Source organism: Furipterus horrens, unplaced genomic scaffold, assembly GCF_987537825.1.
Source record: "Furipterus horrens unplaced genomic scaffold, mFurHor1.1.pri manual_scaffold_9, whole genome shotgun sequence".
In the NCBI taxonomy this organism is placed as follows: Eukaryota; Metazoa; Chordata; class Mammalia; order Chiroptera; family Furipteridae; genus Furipterus; species Furipterus horrens.
Window position 1 is genome coordinate 52,158,725 of NW_028327179.1, and position 21,307 is coordinate 52,180,031.

At 38.2% G+C, this 21,307-nt stretch overlaps 1 protein-coding gene across 1 annotated transcript in view; it reads left to right on the forward strand.

The window, feature by feature from the left end:
• Positions 1 to 2,137: 2,137 nt before the first annotated feature.
• Positions 2,138 to 21,307, forward strand: part of RINT1 (RAD50 interactor 1) — a 30,973-nt gene continuing 11,803 nt past the window's right edge. The window contains exons 1-10 of the mRNA XM_090287324.1: positions 2,138 to 2,322; positions 2,756 to 2,801; positions 7,064 to 7,248; positions 11,083 to 11,324; positions 16,694 to 16,867; positions 16,965 to 17,114; positions 17,624 to 17,777; positions 19,966 to 20,076; positions 20,165 to 20,390; positions 20,876 to 21,013. Of these exons, the coding sequence (XP_090143450.1) occupies positions 2,281 to 2,322; positions 2,756 to 2,801; positions 7,064 to 7,248; positions 11,083 to 11,324; positions 16,694 to 16,867; positions 16,965 to 17,114; positions 17,624 to 17,777; positions 19,966 to 20,076; positions 20,165 to 20,390; positions 20,876 to 21,013 (1,468 nt within the window). The 5' untranslated portion in view covers positions 2,138 to 2,280. The remainder of the gene's footprint in view (positions 2,323 to 2,755; positions 2,802 to 7,063; positions 7,249 to 11,082; positions 11,325 to 16,693; positions 16,868 to 16,964; positions 17,115 to 17,623; positions 17,778 to 19,965; positions 20,077 to 20,164; positions 20,391 to 20,875; positions 21,014 to 21,307) is intronic.

The following is a 21,307-nucleotide window of genomic DNA, read 5'->3' on the forward strand; positions in this document are numbered from 1 at the left end:
ATGAGGAGAGGCTTAGGAATCTCTGGGACAACTTTAAATGTGCCAACATCTGAACCATAGGGGTGCCAGAAGGAGAAGAAGAAGAGCAAGAAATTGAAAATTTATGTGAGAAAATAATGAAGGAAAACTCCAAATTTGGCAAAGGAAATTGACATACAAGTCCAGGAAGCACAGAGAATCCCAAACAAGCTAGACCCAAAGAGGACCACACCAAGACACATCATAATTAAAATGCCAAAGGTTCAAGATAAAGAGAGAATCTTAAAAGCAGCAAGAGAAAAGCAGAGAGTTTCCTACAAAGGAGTGACTGTAAGACTATCAGCTGATTTCTCAAAAGGAAGTTTGCAGGCAAGAAGGGGCTGGCAAGATGTATTCAAGGTGATGAAAAGCAAAGCCTTACAACCAAGATTACTCTATCCAGCAAAGCTATCATTTAGAATGGAAGGGCAGATGAAGTGCTTCCCAGACAAAGTAAAACTAAAGGAGTTCATCATCACCAAGCTATTATTAGGTGAAATATCAAAGAGATTTACTTTAAAAAAAGATCAAAATTATGAACGTTAAAATGACAACAAACTCACAACTATCAACGACTGAATCTAAAAAATAAAAACAAAATCTAATGAAGCAAACCAGAATAGGAACAGAATCATAGGTGTGGGGTCATTTGGAGGGTTATCAGATGGGAGGGGGAAGGGGGAGAAATGGAGAAATGATGCAAGGATTAAGAAGTGTAACTGTTTGGCACAAAATAGACAGGGGGAAGTTAAGAATAATTTAGGAAAGGGTGAAGCCGAAGAACTAATATGCAGGATCCATGGACATGAACTAAGGGGGGGTGGGATTGCTGGAGGGAAGGGGGGTACTGGGCAGAGGGGAGCAAAGGGAAGAAAAAATTGGGACTACTGTAACAACATAATCAATGAAATATACTTAAAAAATAAAAATATCCTGAGTCTTGATCCTTTGTTTTTCGCTCTGAAAGCTTATGGTTGACATTTTGCCACCAGTGTTCTGCAGTTTCACAATGATGACCCTTGGGGTTAGTTAACTTTTATTTATTGTGCTGGACACTCGGTGGAGCCTTTCAATCGGGAACTCATGACTTTTACTTTGGAAAAGATTTCTTTAATTCTTTTGTTGATGACTACTGCCTCCCATAACCCTTGTTGTTTTTTTCCTTTGAAACTCTCATTTTTCAGATTTTGGAACCCCTGGAGTGGCCCTCTAGTTCATTATTTTTTTCTTTCTTATCTTCATTTATTTGTCTTTTTGCTTTTTCCCCCCTAGGATACTTCCCATTTTCCAAATTTAATTGAACTTTTCATTTCTGCTATCATATCGTTGTCTCTGAGTGCTTCTTTTTAAATAGCAATTTGCTATTGTTATGGTTGCAATAGTATCTCATAGTCAGGATATTGATTATACAGATTTTTTTTTAAGTTTCCTCTTCACTGAATAGTTTCTGTTTCCTTTAAGCGTCACTGTCCTCCTCCTCCCCCGCCCCCGCTGCCGTCCCGTTTCGGTCTCTATGGTACCACCTTCCCTGTTTCTGAAGTTGTCAAATTCCGGGGTCTTCAATATACCTCTTGTCGCCCGGTAACTCCTGTTCCTTTTCCCTGGCAAAGGGCAGATTTTTGGGCGACCTATGGCCTAGGTAGAGTTCCTATTAGATTCTGAGTTCTTTTCCTCCATTCAGCGCCCAGGATATTTACAACCATATTTGCACCCTCCGGGCAGGAGATTGCAGGGTCATCTTTAGTTGAAACTGATCAGCCTTAAAAGAAAGATCCAATGAAAATGACATTGGAAATGCACCAACTAAACAGCCCAACCAAGTTACATTAAAGCTAGTCAACAAGCCCCTTCACTCTCCCAGAACATCTGAAATATCATTTAAAATAAATCGAAATGATTCATATTGAATTATTGGTGTGGAGAACGGGATACTTTCAAGCTCTATTATTATGCGTGAGGTGGAAGACTTACACCTACTGGGAAGGACCTCCCCCTTTCTCCCCGGAGCTTCCTGGGAGAGTCGCCCTTGCGAGCGGCCCGCTCGGCGCCGGGCCGGCAGGGGGCGGCACCGCACGCGGCGAGCGTCTGCGCGGGCAGGTACTCTCTGGGAGAAGAGGAAGAAAGCAAAGAGATGTGAGGAAGTCGCCGTGTTGTCCAGGTTTGTAGGTTCCGAGGCGGAGCTGGTGCCTGTGGCTGACCCGGAGCTGGACTCCACAAGCCACGCTGTCTGCGCCTGGAGCCGAGGACTCGCGAGAAGGCGGGATGCTCCCGGCCGGCCAGATCGGCGAGGGGTTGACAACCCCGGTGAGGCGGCCCTAGTGGCCCGGGGAGTGAGGTGGCCCAGATCTCGACCTGGGGAGATTCAGTGAGGTGGCCCGGGTCGTGGTCCCGGTGGCCCAGGGGAGATGGCCGGTGCAATCTGGTGCGGTGGCACAGACCTACCAGGGGAGGTAGTCCCAGTGCGGTAGATGTGGCGATCCCGGTGAGATGACATAGCCTTCCGGGGGGGGTAGCCCTGGCGGCTGGGAAGGTAACGCCTGCGGTCCTGAGGAGGTGACAGTGGTGGCCTCAGAGAGATGGCTCGTTTTAGAGCCTGCATCAGAGGGCCCTGGCCGCTCAGGAAGGCCCCAGGGGAAGGGGTTTGGGACCTCGCAGTCCTTCAGTGGGTGTCGTCTGGGACCCCTGGAAAGTTCCACTTATGACTTAAGTCTTAATGTGTTTGTCACACCTGTTCTAGTACTGCTCTGAAAGTGGTGACGAAAGGAAGACCGTGGAAGAGAAAAGTAAGCAGCCTCCATACCCCTTAGCACTGTCTACCAAGCCCTCCCTACAAACTCAGCCCTCCAGGGTCTGCATCCCAGAAGAGTTATTTATTTATTTAGGCTTTTTTATTCATTCATTCATTCATTCATTCATTTATTCTCACCTGAGGACATTTTTTTATTGCTTTTAGAGAGAGAGGAAGGGAGAGAGAGAGAGAGAGAGAGAGCATCGATGTGAGGGAAGAACATTGATTGGTTGCCTTTTGAAAGTGCCCTGACAGGGGATCAAACCTGCAACCTTTAAAAAAAGTATTTATTTATTTTTAGAAAGAGGGAAAGGGAGGGAGAAAGTGGGAGAGAAACATCAATGTGTGGTTGCTCTGTTGCACCCCCAACTGGGGACCTGGCCCGCAACCCAGGCATGTGCCTTACCTGGGAATTGAACCATCAACCCTTTGGTTCACAGGCTGGTGCTCAATCTATTGAGCCACAACTCAGCTCCTTTTCCTTAAAGGATTTGAGAGTATTCCATATCTATTGATTAAACCCTTCCCTTTTTCACCTTTGCTCATTCAGATGCCTGGGAGTTGATGCCTGTTGAGGTGTCATTTTAATAAAATGATAGACACAGATTGTAGACTTTGTTCTTGTCCTTCCTTTGGCGTGGGCAACTTCTCTGCAATTAGAGTACTCTTTAAGTAGAGAAAAGGAGAGCCATAAAACCCTCCACATCACTAGTGTGGTATTTTAAAGAATGACGTTCGACTAAGAATGTGCTGCATTTAAGTGGTTATATCAAAATAGTATAATTTTTTTAAAAGTGAAGATCGAATTGACTTCCTAAGCTACAGGAAACTTAGCAGTCACAAATATTCCCTCTGCATACAGCTCTGCCCGTGTCTGCAGATATACCATGTAACTCGCTTATTTTATTAAAGATACATTAAAAAAAGAAGACATTGTGAGTCATTTATGTAACAGTAGATGGTTTTCTCTACTCATATTTGAAAGAGAAAAAAATAAGAATATTGAGTGAGAGCCAGAAAACATGAATTTTAGTCCCGTTTACAACCTTTAAGTGTAGGCTGGGAAAATGTTATAATTTATAGTTAGAAAATTGAGGCTTATGGACTTATACTAGTTTTTCGTCTACCTACTAGTGGGCTACTGGTTCTCATACCATGTTAACAGGCTTTCAATTTTAATAAGTTGAGCAAAACAAAGGAAAATTCATTTTGGGGAGTTGAGGAGAGGAATATACCCAGTACTAAACACACAGGTATATATTTTGTTAATCTTTTCATAAATAGTTAAACAATATATGAAAGTTATATTTTCAGTTTAGACACATCTTTATTCACATTTTCATTTTATCAGAAGTGACATGTTTTGTAATGAGGCTGATTATAATCTCTAGCCTTTCATAGGCTACTTTCTTAAAACTTCGTTTTTGGTAAAGAGCCAAGTTGTACAAGGGCAGTTCCAAGGAAGAACAGTGGTGAAAGAGTTTGAAGTCCAGCCAATACTGCTCTCCAGGAGGCTCTTTATTGTTCCCCCAATTTTATCTCTCATGCACATACCTTATTATTATTATTGCTTGATTGATTTTAGAGAAAAGAAGAGAGAGAAACATCAATCTTGTTTCACTTATTTATGCATTCATTGGTTGCTTCTTGTTTGTGCCCTGATTGGGGATTGAACCTGCAATTTTGGTGTATTGGGATGATACTAACAAACTGAGCTACCTGGCCAGGGCTTTTTTTTTTTTAAAGAAATTATTATACTTCTTGTTTCTAAACATATGCTAGTTCAATCAAGCTCTCAACTGGTTCATAAACTTACCATTTATGGTTTGTCTAGAGACGATTGAATCCTTCAGGCAAACCTGAAGTAAGAGAAATGCACTGTATGTTCATGTTTATTCCAGTATTTGGTTTCCATGAAGTCCATGCTTCCTTTCTCTGGGGCCTTATTTTATAGCATTTATTTTCATTTGGAGATCAGTCTAAATTTTTATATTGTTTTTGTTTTCATTTGTAATTTCTAGGTACTACTCAAATCTAGGGAGATTAGGCCCTACATATGGGATAATTCAAGTTGTGGAGAGAATAGAATTGAGCATATTTAATATCAGGGAACTTAATGGCTGTACAGTGAAATGGAGGTACCATTATACCAAGTTTGACCCAAACTTCAGCTTTTCTAAACTTCTCCAGGAAGAAGCAAACCATAGGAACCAAAAGGGGATAGCTTACACAGTGAAAACAGAAACTTCAAAGAGAAGAGTTTATCTTAGCACACTGGGGTGGAGTGGAAGGAGAAAGATATGGCAGCCAACTGTGGGTCATGTCACTCCTACCTTCTTTACTAAGAAGCTACTGGGAGCCTTCAGGTTTTTCTGGGGTTCAGCGCATGTTCAAGGAACCACTCTGGCACAGACGGCCGCCAAAGGTATAGCTAGAGATACTCTGAAAAAGAGGAGCAGTGCCATTAGTCCACACATTTAGGACAGTGGAAAATAATTTAATTCCTTTGCAATGGATTATGGGTTTACTAGAAATTTAAGTTTTTATTTAAATGAAAATGGCAAATTATTATAAGGAGTAGATTCTTGGGAAATATTGCATACTAAATGGGATGATAGCAGACCTACCCAAAGCTAATAAATGTTGCCTCTGCTGCCACTCTTCTCCAAGAAATGGCTCCAGTGTTCCAAATCATCTGTTCTTGTCACATTTAATAAGTCCAGTGTGAATTAGTCCAAGACTAGTTTATTTGCCATGAAAGAATTTCACTTAGACTTCAATTTAGTGGATACATCAGCCATTTAGAGTTTTTCCTTGTAATTTGTTTTCTCACAGATTTCCTTTCTGAATTTTTTTTTCTGTTTCTGACATGGACATCTTTGTACAATGACATTTGAAGTTTTTAAGACTTTTTTACTTTTACATAGGGAAGAGGTTTTACTCATTGCTCACCCTTTCAAATTTTTTCATATACTTGAAATCTTTCAGTACTTTTTTCTTTCTCTTTTTTTAACATCTTGAAACCAGGGCCCTCCTTTGGTATTATTTAGACCATACTATCTGGTTCCTTACAGATTTTGAAAATATATTACTAATTTAATAAAAACTGCACCAATAAAATCAGATTTGACCTTTTCCCCAGTAATAAAATAGATTCTTAAGAACTAAGCTCTTCTGGAAAAGTTTAATATCTGTTTGTAACTGCATTATCATGCCAACATCTATTGAAACCTGTGGTTATTTGGACTTTAGGAATTTCTACTTTACTCTGAGGAATTTCCTGAGCTCTTAAGCATTTTGTAATACTTGATCCATAGATTGCTTTATAGCTATTCATTTGGGTATTTTTGTGTGTGTATAACACACACAAAGATACATGTAGATGTATACTCAAAAATACCCAAGGAAATATATATAGTGTATATGTACATATAAGTATGTACATGTATGAGAGTGTGTGTATGATCTGTCCAGAAGGTATCCAGCCATGTAATATGAAAAATAGACACATTTATTGAAGAAGATGCAAGATACAAGAAATATTGTACATAGGACAATGAAGCCTCGGTCCTTTTCACAGTAGGCTCTTTGGGACCTCGCACAGTTTTCCCAATTGCCATCAGCTGCCCTGTCGTATTTTCCTGAATCTCACTGATGGTCTAAAATCTCTTCCTTTTCATAGGTGATTTTAGTTTTGGGAAATACCAGAAGTTGCAGTGTGCCAAATCTGGGCTGTAGCGGCGGCTGAGTCACCTGGGTGATTTGTTTCACCAAAAAAACCTGCAGGAGACATGATGCATGAGTGGGCATATTGTGGTGATGAAGTTGCCAATCACAGGTTGCCCATAGCTGTGGCCTTCTGACTCATCGGAATAGTTTCTGCAGAGGAATGTCAAGCTTAACACAAAAGCTGATGCAGATTTGTTGCTCTACTCTACTTGCTCAGTCATTTTGAATGCAATGGCCACACAGTACACATGCTCGTTCAAAAGCGTATACCACCCCTACTGACTAGTACAATGAAGTTGTCATTGTTCACACATGCACATTCCAGTCCACTCTCCTTGACTGCCAGGTTACATGGATGTCACACAAACCATATTTGTTTTGTTAACAATGGCTGGACTTTTCCCAGACAGAACATATATATATATATATATTCTTAAGTTTTGAAGGTGGACATATTGCCTCGTGTATTTTTTGGATTTCCTTTAACTATAGTACTTATTGGTATTCATTGTTTTTCTTTCATTTTAGGTGACATAAATATTGCAGCTCCTGTTGGAAATGAACAAGGCAGTGAAGGTACAGATAATGGTGATCTGCCTTCCTATGTGTCTGCATTTATAGAAAAGGAAGTTGGAAATGACCTTAAGTCTTTAAAGAAACTCGACAAACTCATAGAACAGATGACAGAAAGTAAAATGCAGTTAGAAGAACAGGTAAGTATTAAAACTCACTGAAATAATATCAGTAGTATACTCATTATAATTAATATAATATAAACAATCATTATATAGGGAATTTTGAAGATGTAGACTTTTGACAGATAGTCTAATTATTTTAAACTGTTTAATGGATTTTAAGGATTTATAGTATGCTAGGTAATTAACAAAATATGTAAAAGACATAGTTCCTACTGATATGATTCATGTCTTGGAAATAATGGCTAACATTTTAAGTAGCTTTTCATATGATGACTTAATGTGCTTTTACAAGTAAGTAAATTCATGGTTTATATGCACTAATAGGGAGAAAACATGAAAATAAGCATAACAATGGCTATTTCTGTGTGTTTTTAACAAATTATTTATATCTGTATTTTCAAGACTTTTTTTACAGTGAACATATTACTTAAAATAATTGTTAAAAATCCCCATTTTGTAATCTTAAAAAAATAAATGGGTCCTTGTACTTGAAACAGTGTGTTTGTCAAAGATGAGATTTGTATGTGTAACTACTAAATTGGATTAAGTGCACTCTGCCTGGGTATATTGATGTGTTGCCAGTCAGTCATCTTATGTGTTCCTGCCCCTAGCACCTCAGGTCTTTCCATTTTCCTGTGTTTTCACGTCTGTTGCTAAGCTCTTTGTTTAGCCTAGCCCTGTGCTCTTTTGTACTGCTGCATGCAAGTTGTTGTGGGCTCTGCTGGAGGAAATCACAGCTGAGTGGAGCCATGCAGCCCTCATGTGTGGTCTTCTGTTCCACCTGATTTTCCTTTCATGGGAAGGTCGACTCCTCCTCTACTTTGCTCACCTGTTCTTCCAAATTCTCCCCAAGACACCTACCCACCTGGTTATTCTGTCCTTTTTCCAGAAAAGAAAAATTGTGGCCTTCTAGCATAAATCTATGGAACAGTCTACCCCAAATCCCATAACTGACTTGTCATCATTCCTACTTCTTAATTCAGCAGAGGATCAACAAGAGGCAGCCCTTGTGCCCCAATCCTTCCTGCTGGCTCTGTGAGCTTGCTTCACTCTTGTATAATTTTATCCTTTGCTCTTCAGTCAGTCCTGTCCCCTCAGCACATGGAAATACCCAGATATTTTCCTTAAAACTTAGACAACAAAACACCCTCCCATCATCTTTTAGTTGGTGTTAGTCCCTTCCTTTTAGTTTTAGGCTTCTTCAAATAGTCATTTTACTTTGTATCTGTCTCCACTTCCTAATTTTCCATTTGCTTTGTGACCCACTGGAATCAGGTTTGTTTACCTGATGACTATGGAAGCTCTTGCTCATGTCCTTAATTGAACGTTAAATTCAGCATGTTCAAAACTATACTGATCCATCTCTTAAAATGCTTCCCCATCTTGGAAAATGGTTCCTGTCACTCAGGCGTGAAACCTAGGAACCTTCCAAGATTGCTCTCCATTGTCTTTACTCTTCCCCATAACCAAGATATCTGAGTTTTGCTTCCTTAACATCTTCTACCACCTCAGTTTATGGCTGCATTCTCTCTTGTATTTGATGGTAGTGTGCCAATCTTATGTATTCTTCATATTGCCATAACAACTGCCTTTTTTATTCCTTACAGTAATGTTGTTATGTTAAAGAAATCAAACATCATAAAAGTTATATAGTTAAAATATTTTATGTATATGCAAGCATATATATTATTAAAATATGCATAGCTTAACTTTTTATGATTGGTGTAATATAGGACTTGTTTTCCCATCAATATAGGTCTATCTTTTTATTTTTATTTATTTACTTTTTAAAATATTTTATTTATTTATTTTTTAGTGAGAGGGGAAGGGAGGGAGAAGGAGAGGGAGAGAAAGATCAGTGTGGTTGCATCTCATGCACCCCCAACCGGGGACCTGGCCCACAGCCCAGGCATGTGCCCTGACTGGAAACCGAACCAGCAACCCTTTGGTTCTCAGGCCAGAGCTCAATCCACTCAGCTACACCAGCCATGGCTAGATCTGTCTTTATAAATATGAGGAGGGTGCCCAAAAAACTGGAATTGATTTATAAAAACTTGTGTATTTATTTTTACATATTTATACTTCAGTCACATTCAAAGTACTCTCCATTTGGTGCAGTATACCTATTGAGACATTTTTCCACTGTTCTAACAGTTTTGGAACTTGTCAATTTTGATACCTTTTAATGGTTCTGCTGTTTTTTGTTCCACCTCTTCCATATTGGCAAAACATTTCCCTTTGAGGACTTTTTCATCGAGGAAACAAAAAAAGTTGCTCTGGAAGAGAGTGGGTGAATAGGGAGGGTGGGATATAGAGATCATGCCATTTTTGGTCAAAAACTGCCGAAAACTCAGTGTGGTATGGGCAGGTGTGCTGGTAAATCACCCATCATGAAAGGGGCAAACACATTGAAAGAGTCTTCCAAAAAAATTAACTGAAGCTGAATGCAGCCTCTCACAACAGTGCCAGCTGGTGCACTGATACAGGTGGGTTCCTAGAATACTCATCTAGTGGGGGAAGCCTATACGACAAGAAGCCCGCCCTCCAGAAGATAATTCCAGTTGTTTGGGGCCCCCCCTTGTATGGATAATTTATTTAACCAGGCCCTTAATAGTGGAAATTTTTGCTGTTTTCATATTATTATTACAAATAATATGAGAATAAACATAATTGTTCATTACCGTACCTTTCCAAGTCATAAATCTAACAAATTTGTTCCCTTATTAAAAACTTAGTGGAAAAAGCCCACGTTCTTTTGAGGTACAGGATGGTACCTGTGAGCTGGTCTCTCCCTACCTGTTGAGGCTCATCTCTTCTCTCCACGTATTTATTTTTTAACAGTAATTAAAAAAAATTATTTATTCATTTACTTTTAGAGAGAAGGTGGGGGAAACATTGATGTGCAAGAGGAACATCAATCGTTGCCTCTCACCACCATCCCCCACAATCCCAGGACATGGCTTACAACCCAGGCATGTGACCTGATGGAATGAAACTGGCAACCTTTCAGTGTGTGGGACAACATCCAATCCACTGAACCACACTAGTCAGGGCTCTTTGCATTTCTTTGAACTGTATTCTGTGCCCTCATCAGATCTTTGCCGTTCTTTGATCATGACTAAGTTGTTCCTCTCTCTGGAATGCCCTTTCATTCTACAGTTCCCTAAAAAATTCCTTCCCATCCTGCAAAGGTCTGTGCATGAGCCATGCAAGCAAAATTGCCTTGAACCTCAAAACCTTACTCATTAAAGTGTGGAGCTTGTTAAAAATGCAGAATCTCAGACCCTATTTCAGAACTACTGAATCTGAACTGGCACTGTAACAAAATCTGTAGGTAGTTCTTCTGTACATTCATGTTTGGAAAGCACTCCTTTAGTACACATTGCGCCTAGCATCTCTTTTATTGCATAGATCCACTGTTGTAATATTTGCTGACATCTTTCTTCCATAACAACTGAGCTTAAGGGCAGATGCTGTGTCTTGTTTATGTCTATCTCCAGCACAGTGCTTGGTACAGTGTAAGTAGACACTTACACTATCAGTGTTGATTGAAATTCTTCTATAATATTTTTTATATTGTAATGATGCCTGATATTTGTGTATGTTCTTCCATATGACTGGACTCTGAAAGTACTGAGCTTCATGAAGGCAGATCCATAGGTGCTTACAGGGGGCCAATGTGATACACCTCTCCCAACATAGGTTTGGTTGGTCCAGGGTGCAGAAATGAAATCTTTATTTTGAAGCTTTTAATTGACAACTTTCAGTTATTTTGAAAGTAATGAACTTATTAAAAAGGTTATGAAAATTTTAACTCATTGCCACTGTTTTTGTTTTTGTTATGGCCAGGTACTTACAATTTCATCAGAAATCCCTAAAAGAATTCAGAATGCCTTAAAAAATGCAGAAGAATCAAAGCAATTTCTTAATCAGTTTCTGGAGCAAGAGACTCATCTCTTCAGTTCCATTAATAGCCATTTGCTGACCGTACAGCCCTGGATGGAAGATCTTGGGGCCATGATTAAGCAAATTGAGGAGATTGAACGGCATCTTGCTTACCTTAAATGGATTTCACAAATTGAAGAACTAAGGTAAAATTGTCCTCTTTGTTCTCATAATTATTTTCCTTTGAGGCTCTTAGAGAGTGCATGCATGCCATTAAATAATTAAGTTAATTAAAGATTATAATAATGTAATTTTACCAGTTATAATGAAAATAGCATGATAATAATTCTTTTATTGTGAATGAACATAAACTTTTCAGGGAACTTAATTTGCATTTGAAAAAAAGTAAGTAAAAATTTTAAGTCCTATAGTTGTATTGTGAACACATGGTAAAAATGATTTTTTATAATGTCCAATTAATAAAATATCTCCTCAGTGTGGTAATATTCCTCTTTACTTTGTAGAGATGATCATTTAATGAAATGGATCACTTTCACTATAATTTGAATGTTTTTCCATGTTCTTAGATGAATAATACTGTTCTGTGGGTAGGAAAAAAAAGTACTTTTTTAATTGATTACATATCACTGGTGGTTGATTGTAAATGTCAGTATTTCTTTTCAAACAAGCTAAATTAACATTTCACCTAGACTGGCAGATTATTTGGGTTCACTATAGAGTCCCCCAGGCCCTCTAAATTGTACTATTTCATCCTTGCTTTGTTTTACCTACTCTTCATTCAAAGCTATCAACAACAATTAATGTCTGGAAGACTTGAGGAAAAAATTAATCCAAGAGTCTTGATGTACCGTTTTAAATGTATCATAGTTAATATAGTTTCTTATTTCTTCCAAAGAGTATCACTTTATCCTGCTTATGTTTTCTAAGATTTTAATTTTATATGTCAGTACAGTATGAAAATCTTTGTTTTGTTTACAAGTTTTACTTTTACAGAAAAAGTGATATGCTTGAGATAGTAGTGTTATTAGCAATTCCAGAAATTGAATTAAGCTTTTTGGAGCACCTCCTTCTTGTTTAGATAAATTATTTGCAGTGAAGTGATTTTTTTAAGTATATTTTATTGATTATGCTATTACAGTAGTCTCAATTTCTTTTCCCTTTGCTCTCCTCTGCCCAGTATCTTCCCTCCAGCAAACCCTCCAAATGATCGCCATACCTATAATTCTGTTTTGTTTAGTTGGATTTTGTTTTTATTTTTTAGATTCAGTTGTTGATAGTTGTGAGTTTGTTGTCATTTTACTGTTCATAGTTTTGATGTTCTTTTTCTTAAATAAGTCCCTTTAACATTTCATATAATAACAGCTTGGTGATGATGAACTCCTTTAGTTTTACCTTGTCTGGGAAGCACTTTATCTGCCCTTCCATTATAAATGATAGCTTTGCTGGATAGAGTAGTCTTGATTGTAGGTCCTTGCTTTTCATCACATGGAATACTTCTTGCCAGTCCCTTCTTACCTGCAAAGTTTCTTTCGAGAAATCAGCTGAGAGTCTTATAGGCAACCCTTTGTAGGTAACTCTCTGCTTTTCTCTTGCTGCTCTTAAGATTCTCTCTTTATCTTTAACCTTTGGCATTTTAATTATGATGTGTTTTGGTGTGATCCTCTTTGGGTCGAGCTTGTTTGGAACTCTCTCTGCTTCCCGGACTTGTATATCTATTTCCTTTGCCGAATTTGGGAAGTTTTCCTTTATTAGTTTTTCACATAAGCTTTCAATTTCTTGCTCTTTCTCTTCTCCTTCTGGCATCCCTATGATTCAGATGTTGGCATGTTTAAAGTTATCCCAAAGATTCCTAAGCCTCTCCTCATTTTTTTCAATTCTTGTTTCCTCATTCTGTACTGGTTGACTGTTTTTTCTTCCTTATATTCCAAATCATTGATTTGAGCTCTGGTTTCCTTCCCTTCACCATTGGTTTTATGTGGATTTTCCTTCGTTTCATTTAGCATAGCCTTCACTTCTTCCCTTGTGCGTTTGCCATACTTAAGCATATCTGTCAAGTCTGTGAGCATATTTAATACCAGTGTTTTGAACTCTACGTCTGTTAGGTTGGCTATTTCCTCGTCGCTTAGTTCTCCCACTAGAACCTTGATCCATTTCCTCCTTTGTGCCATACTTTTCTGTCTCTTCATCTTGACAGACTCCTGTGTTTGTTTGCCTCTGTGTCTTAGGTAGAGCTGTTGTTCCTGTTATGTTGTAAGGGGCGGAGCCTTAGGGATTCATCAGTACAGGGCGACTGGTTTCACCACATTGTGGTGCTGTATGTGGGGGAGGGGTCTGAGAGGGAACAATGCTCCTTGCTCAGCACTTGCCCCCTTTCCAGGCACTTCTCTCACTTTCCCTATGGGACTGGTGCCCATCTAGCTGATGCCCTGACCATGGTTCCCAGAATGGGTGGGTCTGCGGACAGTCTAGGACTGTGGGGGCCCTTTAAACAAGTGGACTCTGGTGAGAGACCAGCAGTTTTTAACTCCGCCCCAACCTCCACTGGTTTGCACAGTCAGAAGCAATGAGGCTTTATTTTCCCCGGTGCTGGGACTGTTAGCTGTGCAGTCTGGCCTGGTGCTGGGAGCGCTCCCCAGGTGTCCCTCCTTACTTTTTAAAACCTGTGACTGCGCTTTCTGCCAGCCCGCCTCTGCCACCACCACATTGAGTCATCTCTGCCCCTCTTACATGTCTGGATGAGTATTTCTTTTTTATATCTTTGTTTGTTGGACTTCCGTGCAGCTCAGTTTTCTGGAACTTCTGGTTGTCTCTAGTTTTGAAGTAGTTGTATTTCTTCTTAGTTGTGGAGGGAGACGCAGTGTGTGTATCTCGGCCTTCACCTCTGCCAGAAGTCTGGCAGTAAAGGAAGTTTAAACCTTGCTTTAGTTTACTTCTGTTTTCCTTGCCCCTCTGAGGGAAAATACCAATAGGGGTATATTAAAAAACCTTTTTAAGTTATTGTAATGATAGCCTTATTAAATAAAAACCTGAGTCTTGTAGTAGTCAAAGAATTTGATTAATAAAAGTAGGACCATGATTATGGGTAGCCTTTTTCTGGTATTGAAATTGTTAAAAAGAAAATATGCCCAGGGAGTTAAATTTGAAATAGGAATCAAATTCATAATCAAGTAGAGCACAATTACTTCTCTTTATAATAATATGTTCTTTCCTGTAGGTCTTTTGTGACACATCTCTATTTATAGCTTTCTTTTGGGCTCCTGAGACTTTCCTTATCTCCTAATTTCCCTTTAATTTCCATTTTTAATTCTGTAGCATTCTTTTTTTTTTTTAAGTAGTTTCTTCTTTCTAGAAGTAGCATCTTTATGCTAACCCTGTTTCTTGAATACTATAGTTCAACAGTATCACTATGAATGTACCCCGTGACCCTGGCTTTTTCTATGCTCTGAATGTCATTCATGCTTCATTGTTGTGTGGGGATCTCTTTCATTGTATCCTAGAAAGTGGTACTCCTATAGTCTGTGGTTACTTGTACATTTAAAATTCTATGATAACATTTATACATTTCTTAAACATGGCAGTCTTCCTTTTAACATAACGCAACACTTAGTTTGGACTTATATATCTCTGAAGTGGGAAGAGCCTTGTACAGGAGCAGTCACTTGTGCATGCTAACCATCAGAACAGGCCCTCAAGAGGAACTATTGGTGCCTTAATTGCAGGAATGGTGGATTTACTGGTACCCAAAGGGGGAAAAAAAGAGAATGTTTTCAATGCTGAGAATAACTGTAAACGACAAAATCTGTTGGAAGTCTTAATAAAAATTATTCATAAGACAGAAGAAAGAAAAGTGAGAGAATGATTGTAGGGCATGGCCAAAAGGGCTGACAGAATAATACAATCATGAGCTTAGTATTCTTGTTGAGGCCTGAAGCAGTGACAGCGGAAAACAAAAGCGGCTCGCCCAGAAAGGAGAGGGGGAAATACTAGTGCATAATGGAGCTGGCAGGGTGGGCTACACATTTCTAATGGTAAGGAGGACGCTGTGCCTACCCCAGGAACATAACTGAAGCAGCATACCAAACCAGGGACAAGAGTCCCAGCACATCAATCCTCTTCCAGAGCAGAGGCCTGGGCACCCAGGTACAATGCACATAGGCTGCGTAGAGGTGTAGAACTTACGATTTCCTGTAGCGTGTGATCCCTGAACTGAGATTCATTATTGAAATTGTTGCAGTTTGTTCCTTATTCTTAGATGGCTTAAGATATGGAATATGTTATTTTTACTCAAAAGAAACATTTCATTTTAAAATAAAATCTTCTGCTTTATAAAGCCCAAATGGGAGCTCATGGGCTGAATTTGTCCTAAAGATATGTTGAATTAGCTTGTTTCAAAGAATTTGATTAATTGGTTTGCTTTTACATGAAAATCTTGATTTCCTTCTTCTTTAGAATTATTTTCAGATTCGGTCACATTAGACCCATACTCTAGTGTGGCAAAAATTGGCTGGAGCCTTAGGATGCTCTACTTCCCAGTCACTTTCCTTTTTTAAATTTAAGTTTGCAGCCCTTGCTGTAGAACTTACCTTAAATTTTATCTGTAACTTTTCTAACAGTAACTTGAAAGGCCTGGAGTCTAAGGTTCCACCTCCTTAAGTTTCTTACAATCAAGTTCAGCTGTGCAAAGTAGGTAAAAACTGAAGACTACCTCCCTGGCCAGTATGGCTCATTTTGTTGGGCTTCATCCTACAAACCAAATGGTCACCAATTTGACTCCTGTGCAGTTTTGGTCCCCAGTTGGGGAGAATACAAGAGACAACTGATTGATGCTTCTCTCCCTCTCTTTCTTCCTCCCTTCCCCTCTATAAAATAAAATCTTAAAAAGAAAAAAGTGAAGATTATATTTGACCCTACCAGATGCTACCCACAATTATTCGGATTAAGATTCTAAAGACTTCGCTGTTGTCCGTGGACAGCCAGCTGACCTGGAGTCTGCAAGATCCTTCCCCATATGGGAAGGCCACCCTCCCCTCCACACCCCCACTCTTATTAGGGATTTCTGGACCCAAGGGTAGGTAGGATGACGGCCATGCCCAGTTTGAAGCAGCTAGAGGAGCATGAGACCTTCGCCCATTGTCCTTTATAAGATTATAAAGGGTCTTAAGTCTGAGAGGGGAGAATTGTTACAGAGCGGGGTCCCCCCAAAAAACAAACATCAAACAAATAAATAATACTAAAGACTTCTATGAAAGGCAGATTTATCAGAAATGAACGGTGCCTGAGCAAATGTGACCCAAGACAAATCTGTTCTATTGGGAGGAGTGGGAAGGGAAGATGGAGGGAGGGGTTCTGGCCCTAGGTCACTGTTCTTGGAAGGGTGCCGAACTTGAGGACTCCTGACTCCCAGAGACATGGTTATCAGATAAAAATCCATCCTTGGCACGGTGCTTCTTTCTTCCTTAGATGTAATTTTTATAAAAGAGGAGGGAGAAGCAGCTTTTCTGCATTTGGAATTATTCTGAACTGTCTTTAAAGTTTGCTTTGCCTTGTTTTACAGCGATAACATTCAGCAATACTTGATGACCAATAATGTCCCTGAGGCAGCTTCTACTCTGGTGTCTATGGCCAGACTTGACATCAAGCTTCAGGAATCATCTTGTACTCATCTTCTTAGTTTCATGAGAGCGACTGTTAAATTCTGGCACAAAATTCTCAAGGACAAGCTGACAAGGTTAAGGAATTTACTCATTTTATGATAATTGCTTTCAGATGGTTATTTGGTGATCATTGTATTTTACTGAAATACGTGTGTTACTTTTCTATTGCAGTGATTTTGAGGAAATTTTAGCACAGCTTCATTGGCCATTCATTACATTGCCTCAGTCTCAAACTGTTGGCTTAAGTCGACCAGCTACTGCTCCTGAGATATATAGTAACCTGGAGATGCTATTTTGTCAGCTTCTGAAACTACAAACTTCGTATCTTTGTTGGAGTTAAAACTTACTAAAATTTATTTCTCTAAATTAGATTTGTGGCTAGAGAGTAAAACTTTCTGAAAGTGGCCAACAAGCCAAATGGGAATACTGGGTTTAGATTTGATTTGTATGTGATCATGGAGTGTTCCCTTTCACAATGAATTGCACGTGGATGGGAGTGTGTGGGTCAGCTTGAAATATGTTACTGACCCAAATTTCACTCACGTAGTCTCTTGGGACAATAGAAGAACTAGGCACTTGGGAGGAAACTTACTTAGTGTTAATTTAATAAAATGATTACTTGAATGTGTTTTCTTACTACTATTTTTTACTTTAGGAAAGACAGATTAATTCTAATATTTTTTACTTAAATCATATGTAATGTATGGGTTATTACATATCTGTGTTATAATTTTTATTTAGTATATATCTGTTGGAAAATTGTGTGGTGTGTATATACATGCATACATATGTGTGTTTGCTTTTCTTTTCCCTTGACTTCACTATGTCAGTGATGAATTATTTACTGAGCCAAAACAACTTCCAGAAAAATACTTTCTTCCTGAATCTTCTGTCATCTTGCCCATCCAGATTATGCTGATTCCCCTTCAGAAGAGGTTCAGGTATCACTTCAGAGGGAACAGACAGACTAATGTTATAAGCAAGGTGTGCTTTGCCAACTTTTGTCCTTGGTTTTTATTAATAGCAAATGTTAAGGGTTTCTGTACTATTCCTGCTTTAAGTTAAAATCTGATTCTATTCACATTTTTGTTTTTTCTCCAAAGAGGTAAATTCCTGTTTTGTCACTACCCTGTTTGGGACTTGTATCGCTACATTGTAGGAATCAGCCCACTCATTATCACATCATTTGACCAGTTTTTCAAGTTTCCCCTTGGGTATGCTGTAGCATTTGCTGTGGCACTTTTTACAACTGGATCCACATGTAAATTGCTCCTTCCCCTTTATAAGTCAGAAAGTCAAGAGATAGTAGAGCATTAGCTTTTGAAAAGAGGTGCTGACACTAAAATGATTTGTAGCTGTGCAAGACGGAGTGTGGGAATGAATGATGGCGAAGGCTTGAAGAAATTACCACCAACATTTTAGTGAGGGATTACATCCATGTGTATTGGGCATATTGGTGAGATTTTTCTTTCATTTGACCTGAAAATCATAGGCATTTGTTTTCAATGAAATTTGATTGAAATTGTTGAGAATTATAAACTTGTTGCTGGGAGGTGGGGAAATGGTTGATACTACCTAGTTTATACTTGCATTTTGCTACATCTAATGCAGTGCAAGCCCAGAGTTCAGTAAGTGCTTTGAATTAAATGTTTTTAAATGCCAGATTACACCAGGCTTTGTGTCGTATATAAATGAGTTTAAAGCTTTTAGAAATTTTAAGGAATCAAGGGGTAGACAGTTATGGTTGCATAGGAAGGAGTAGAGTGGCAATGGATTTTTGGTTCTTTTGTATTGGGTTGGCCAATAATTTCATTCATTTTCCGATAAGCTGGCTCTAGTAATGCTTAGTTGTCTTTAACTTCATTCAAAACAATTTTGTTAGATTGTATTGTGACAGCTTTCATATCAGCATGTGTTAAAAAAAAACACATCAAAATTGGTGGATTTTTGTTTAGCCATTTTAATATTGAAGGTGAACGCAAATATTCAATATATTCAGCATATTGTACTTTATTATTTTAAGAAAGGTTGAAACACATAAAAAGATTTGTGCAGTGTATGGAGAAGGTGCTGTGACTGAGCGAATGTGTCCAAGGTGGTTTATGGAGTTTCGTGCTGGAGATTTCTCACTGGACGATGCTTCACGGTCGGTAGACCAGTTGAAGTTGATAGCAATCAAATCGAGACATTAATTGAGAACAATCAATGTTATACCATGTAGGAGATAGCCAACATACTCAAAATATCCAAATCAATAAAGTTATTGGTGAAAATGAAAAATGTGTCTTTTATTTTATGGAAAACACTAAATGGACTTTTTGGCCAACCCAGTATTGTATGGGTTTCTTCCTCTTTTGTATGGGGTGTTGGTGGAAAGAAGAGTAGAACCAATTAGAAGTAGTGAGACAAAATAAACCTAAAGCTATAGAGAGGTAATAATAATTTGAGGAAGAAAATTGTGAGTTATGTTGGCTGCTTTTTAAAGTGTGGTTCTCATGGTGCTAGTACTCTGATATCAAGCCTAAATTATGCAGCTCCTGAGATTAGAGATTGCCTTTTACTCATTTTTGTGTTCCTTACATGTAGCACACAACAGGGATTTATCATTCAGTAAATGTTTTTGAATTCCTGTCTGGCAAACTTGGTTTATATTGTAGAATCATCTTTAGGGACAACTTAAAATGCTGCATACTTTACACTTTCTTTTCTATAATTATACCTGTTTTAAGGCATGTATAATTTTTATAATGTATACCATCCAATTTTTTTCTAGATTTACCTTTTGAAAAGAAAAAACAGGAAAATAATGTTTAAAAACTATTTTGGAATGCTATTTCAAAAAAAGAAAATTTAAAGGTTATCAGTTCTTCATAATATTCATTTTATGTATTTGTAAATGCTAGGTTTTAAATATATATGGCATTGTAAATTATGAGTTTATTGACGTAAGCCACATTATTGAAATTTGTTGGGAGTACATTAGGAAATATTTGATTATTAAGCTTTGCATAAGTTTAAAGTTCAGAATAGGCATTGTGTTCCTACATATAGAAATTTTCAACCAATTTTTATAAGTGCTGTGCATATACAGTGAAATACCATAGAGCCATTTAATTATAACTTTCTAAATGGCATTACTAAAGAAGTCAAACTATTTTACCTCTTTCCTTAGCCTGAATGGTACTTGGCTCAGGTGCTTATGTGGATTGGGAGCCACACGCAGTTTCTGGATGAGAAGATTCAGCCGATATTAGACAAAGTAGGCTCTTCAGTAAATGCAAGGGTAAGAGACTCAGTCCTAAGCATTACAGTTTTAGAGTGTCCATGAATAACCTGTCATTTATATTCTTATGCTTGCTTATGTATTTTAGCTTGAATTTTCTCGGGGCCTGGTGATGCTGGTTCTGGAGAAGTTAGCTGCTGATATTCCTTGTTTGCTCTATGATGACAATCTCTTTTGTCACTTGGTGGATGAGGTGCTGTTGTTTGAAAGGGAGCTGCACAGCGTTCATGGCTATCCTGGCACTTTTGCTAATTGTATGCATATTCTGTCAGAGGAAACCTGTTTTCAGCGGTGGTTGACTGTGGAAAGAAAATGTAAGTGCTCATGTTGCCATTAGGTGGGGAGAGATGTCTCTTTTTGTATATATTAATTTTTGTTTTTTTCTCCATATAAGCATTTCTTGGTCAGGGTTTACCAAGTTGCCTTCAGAGGTCATTTTCTTCTCATCAAATGTTAGTTTTTCTGTAATTGCACTCTACCAGTTTCTAGAGTGTAATATTTAAGCCAGCAGAGAATATAGTTAACTGTTTCAGATTTTTACATACAGTATTTCTGTTCTTGGTACAATTATTTTGGATGCAGCTTGTCTAGTCAGTACAACTATTTTGAAAATTTTGGGTATGGTTGGCGGGGGGAAGTATCTTCTTTAACCTTAAAGTAGAGCATGTTAAACATAGTGTAACTAGTAAGAGGTTGTGGATTTATTTTTTATTGAAAAGTCATCATTCCTAAAAAATTGTGAGTTGAAAAATTAGAAATGACTGTGACTACTTGGCATAATTCTTTTTTTACATATCAGTTGCTCTTCAAAAAATGGACTCAATCCTTTCATCAGAAGCTGCCTGGATATCCCAGTATAAGGATATCACTGATGTGGATGAGATGAAAGTTCCAGACTGTGCAGAGACTTTTATGACGCTACTCTTAGTTATAACTGGTAAGTATAAGTATTTTAAGATTAAACTTTGTTTTAAAAGTACTGATTCTTTCCATGGTAGTTTAGTTTCTATTTTGACATAATTGTAGCATAATATCCTAGGTTTCAGATTTTTTTAAATTAAAGTAAGGCCTTATACATTGGTATACATGAAGGGGAAATTCCTGAATCGTTACATAAAAAATAAGAATTTGATTTTATTACCTGAATTCTCTTGCCATTTAGTTCAAGTGTCTTCAGTAAATAATCCTTGACCAAAATTTTAAATATTTCCTTCACTTTGATATAATCTAA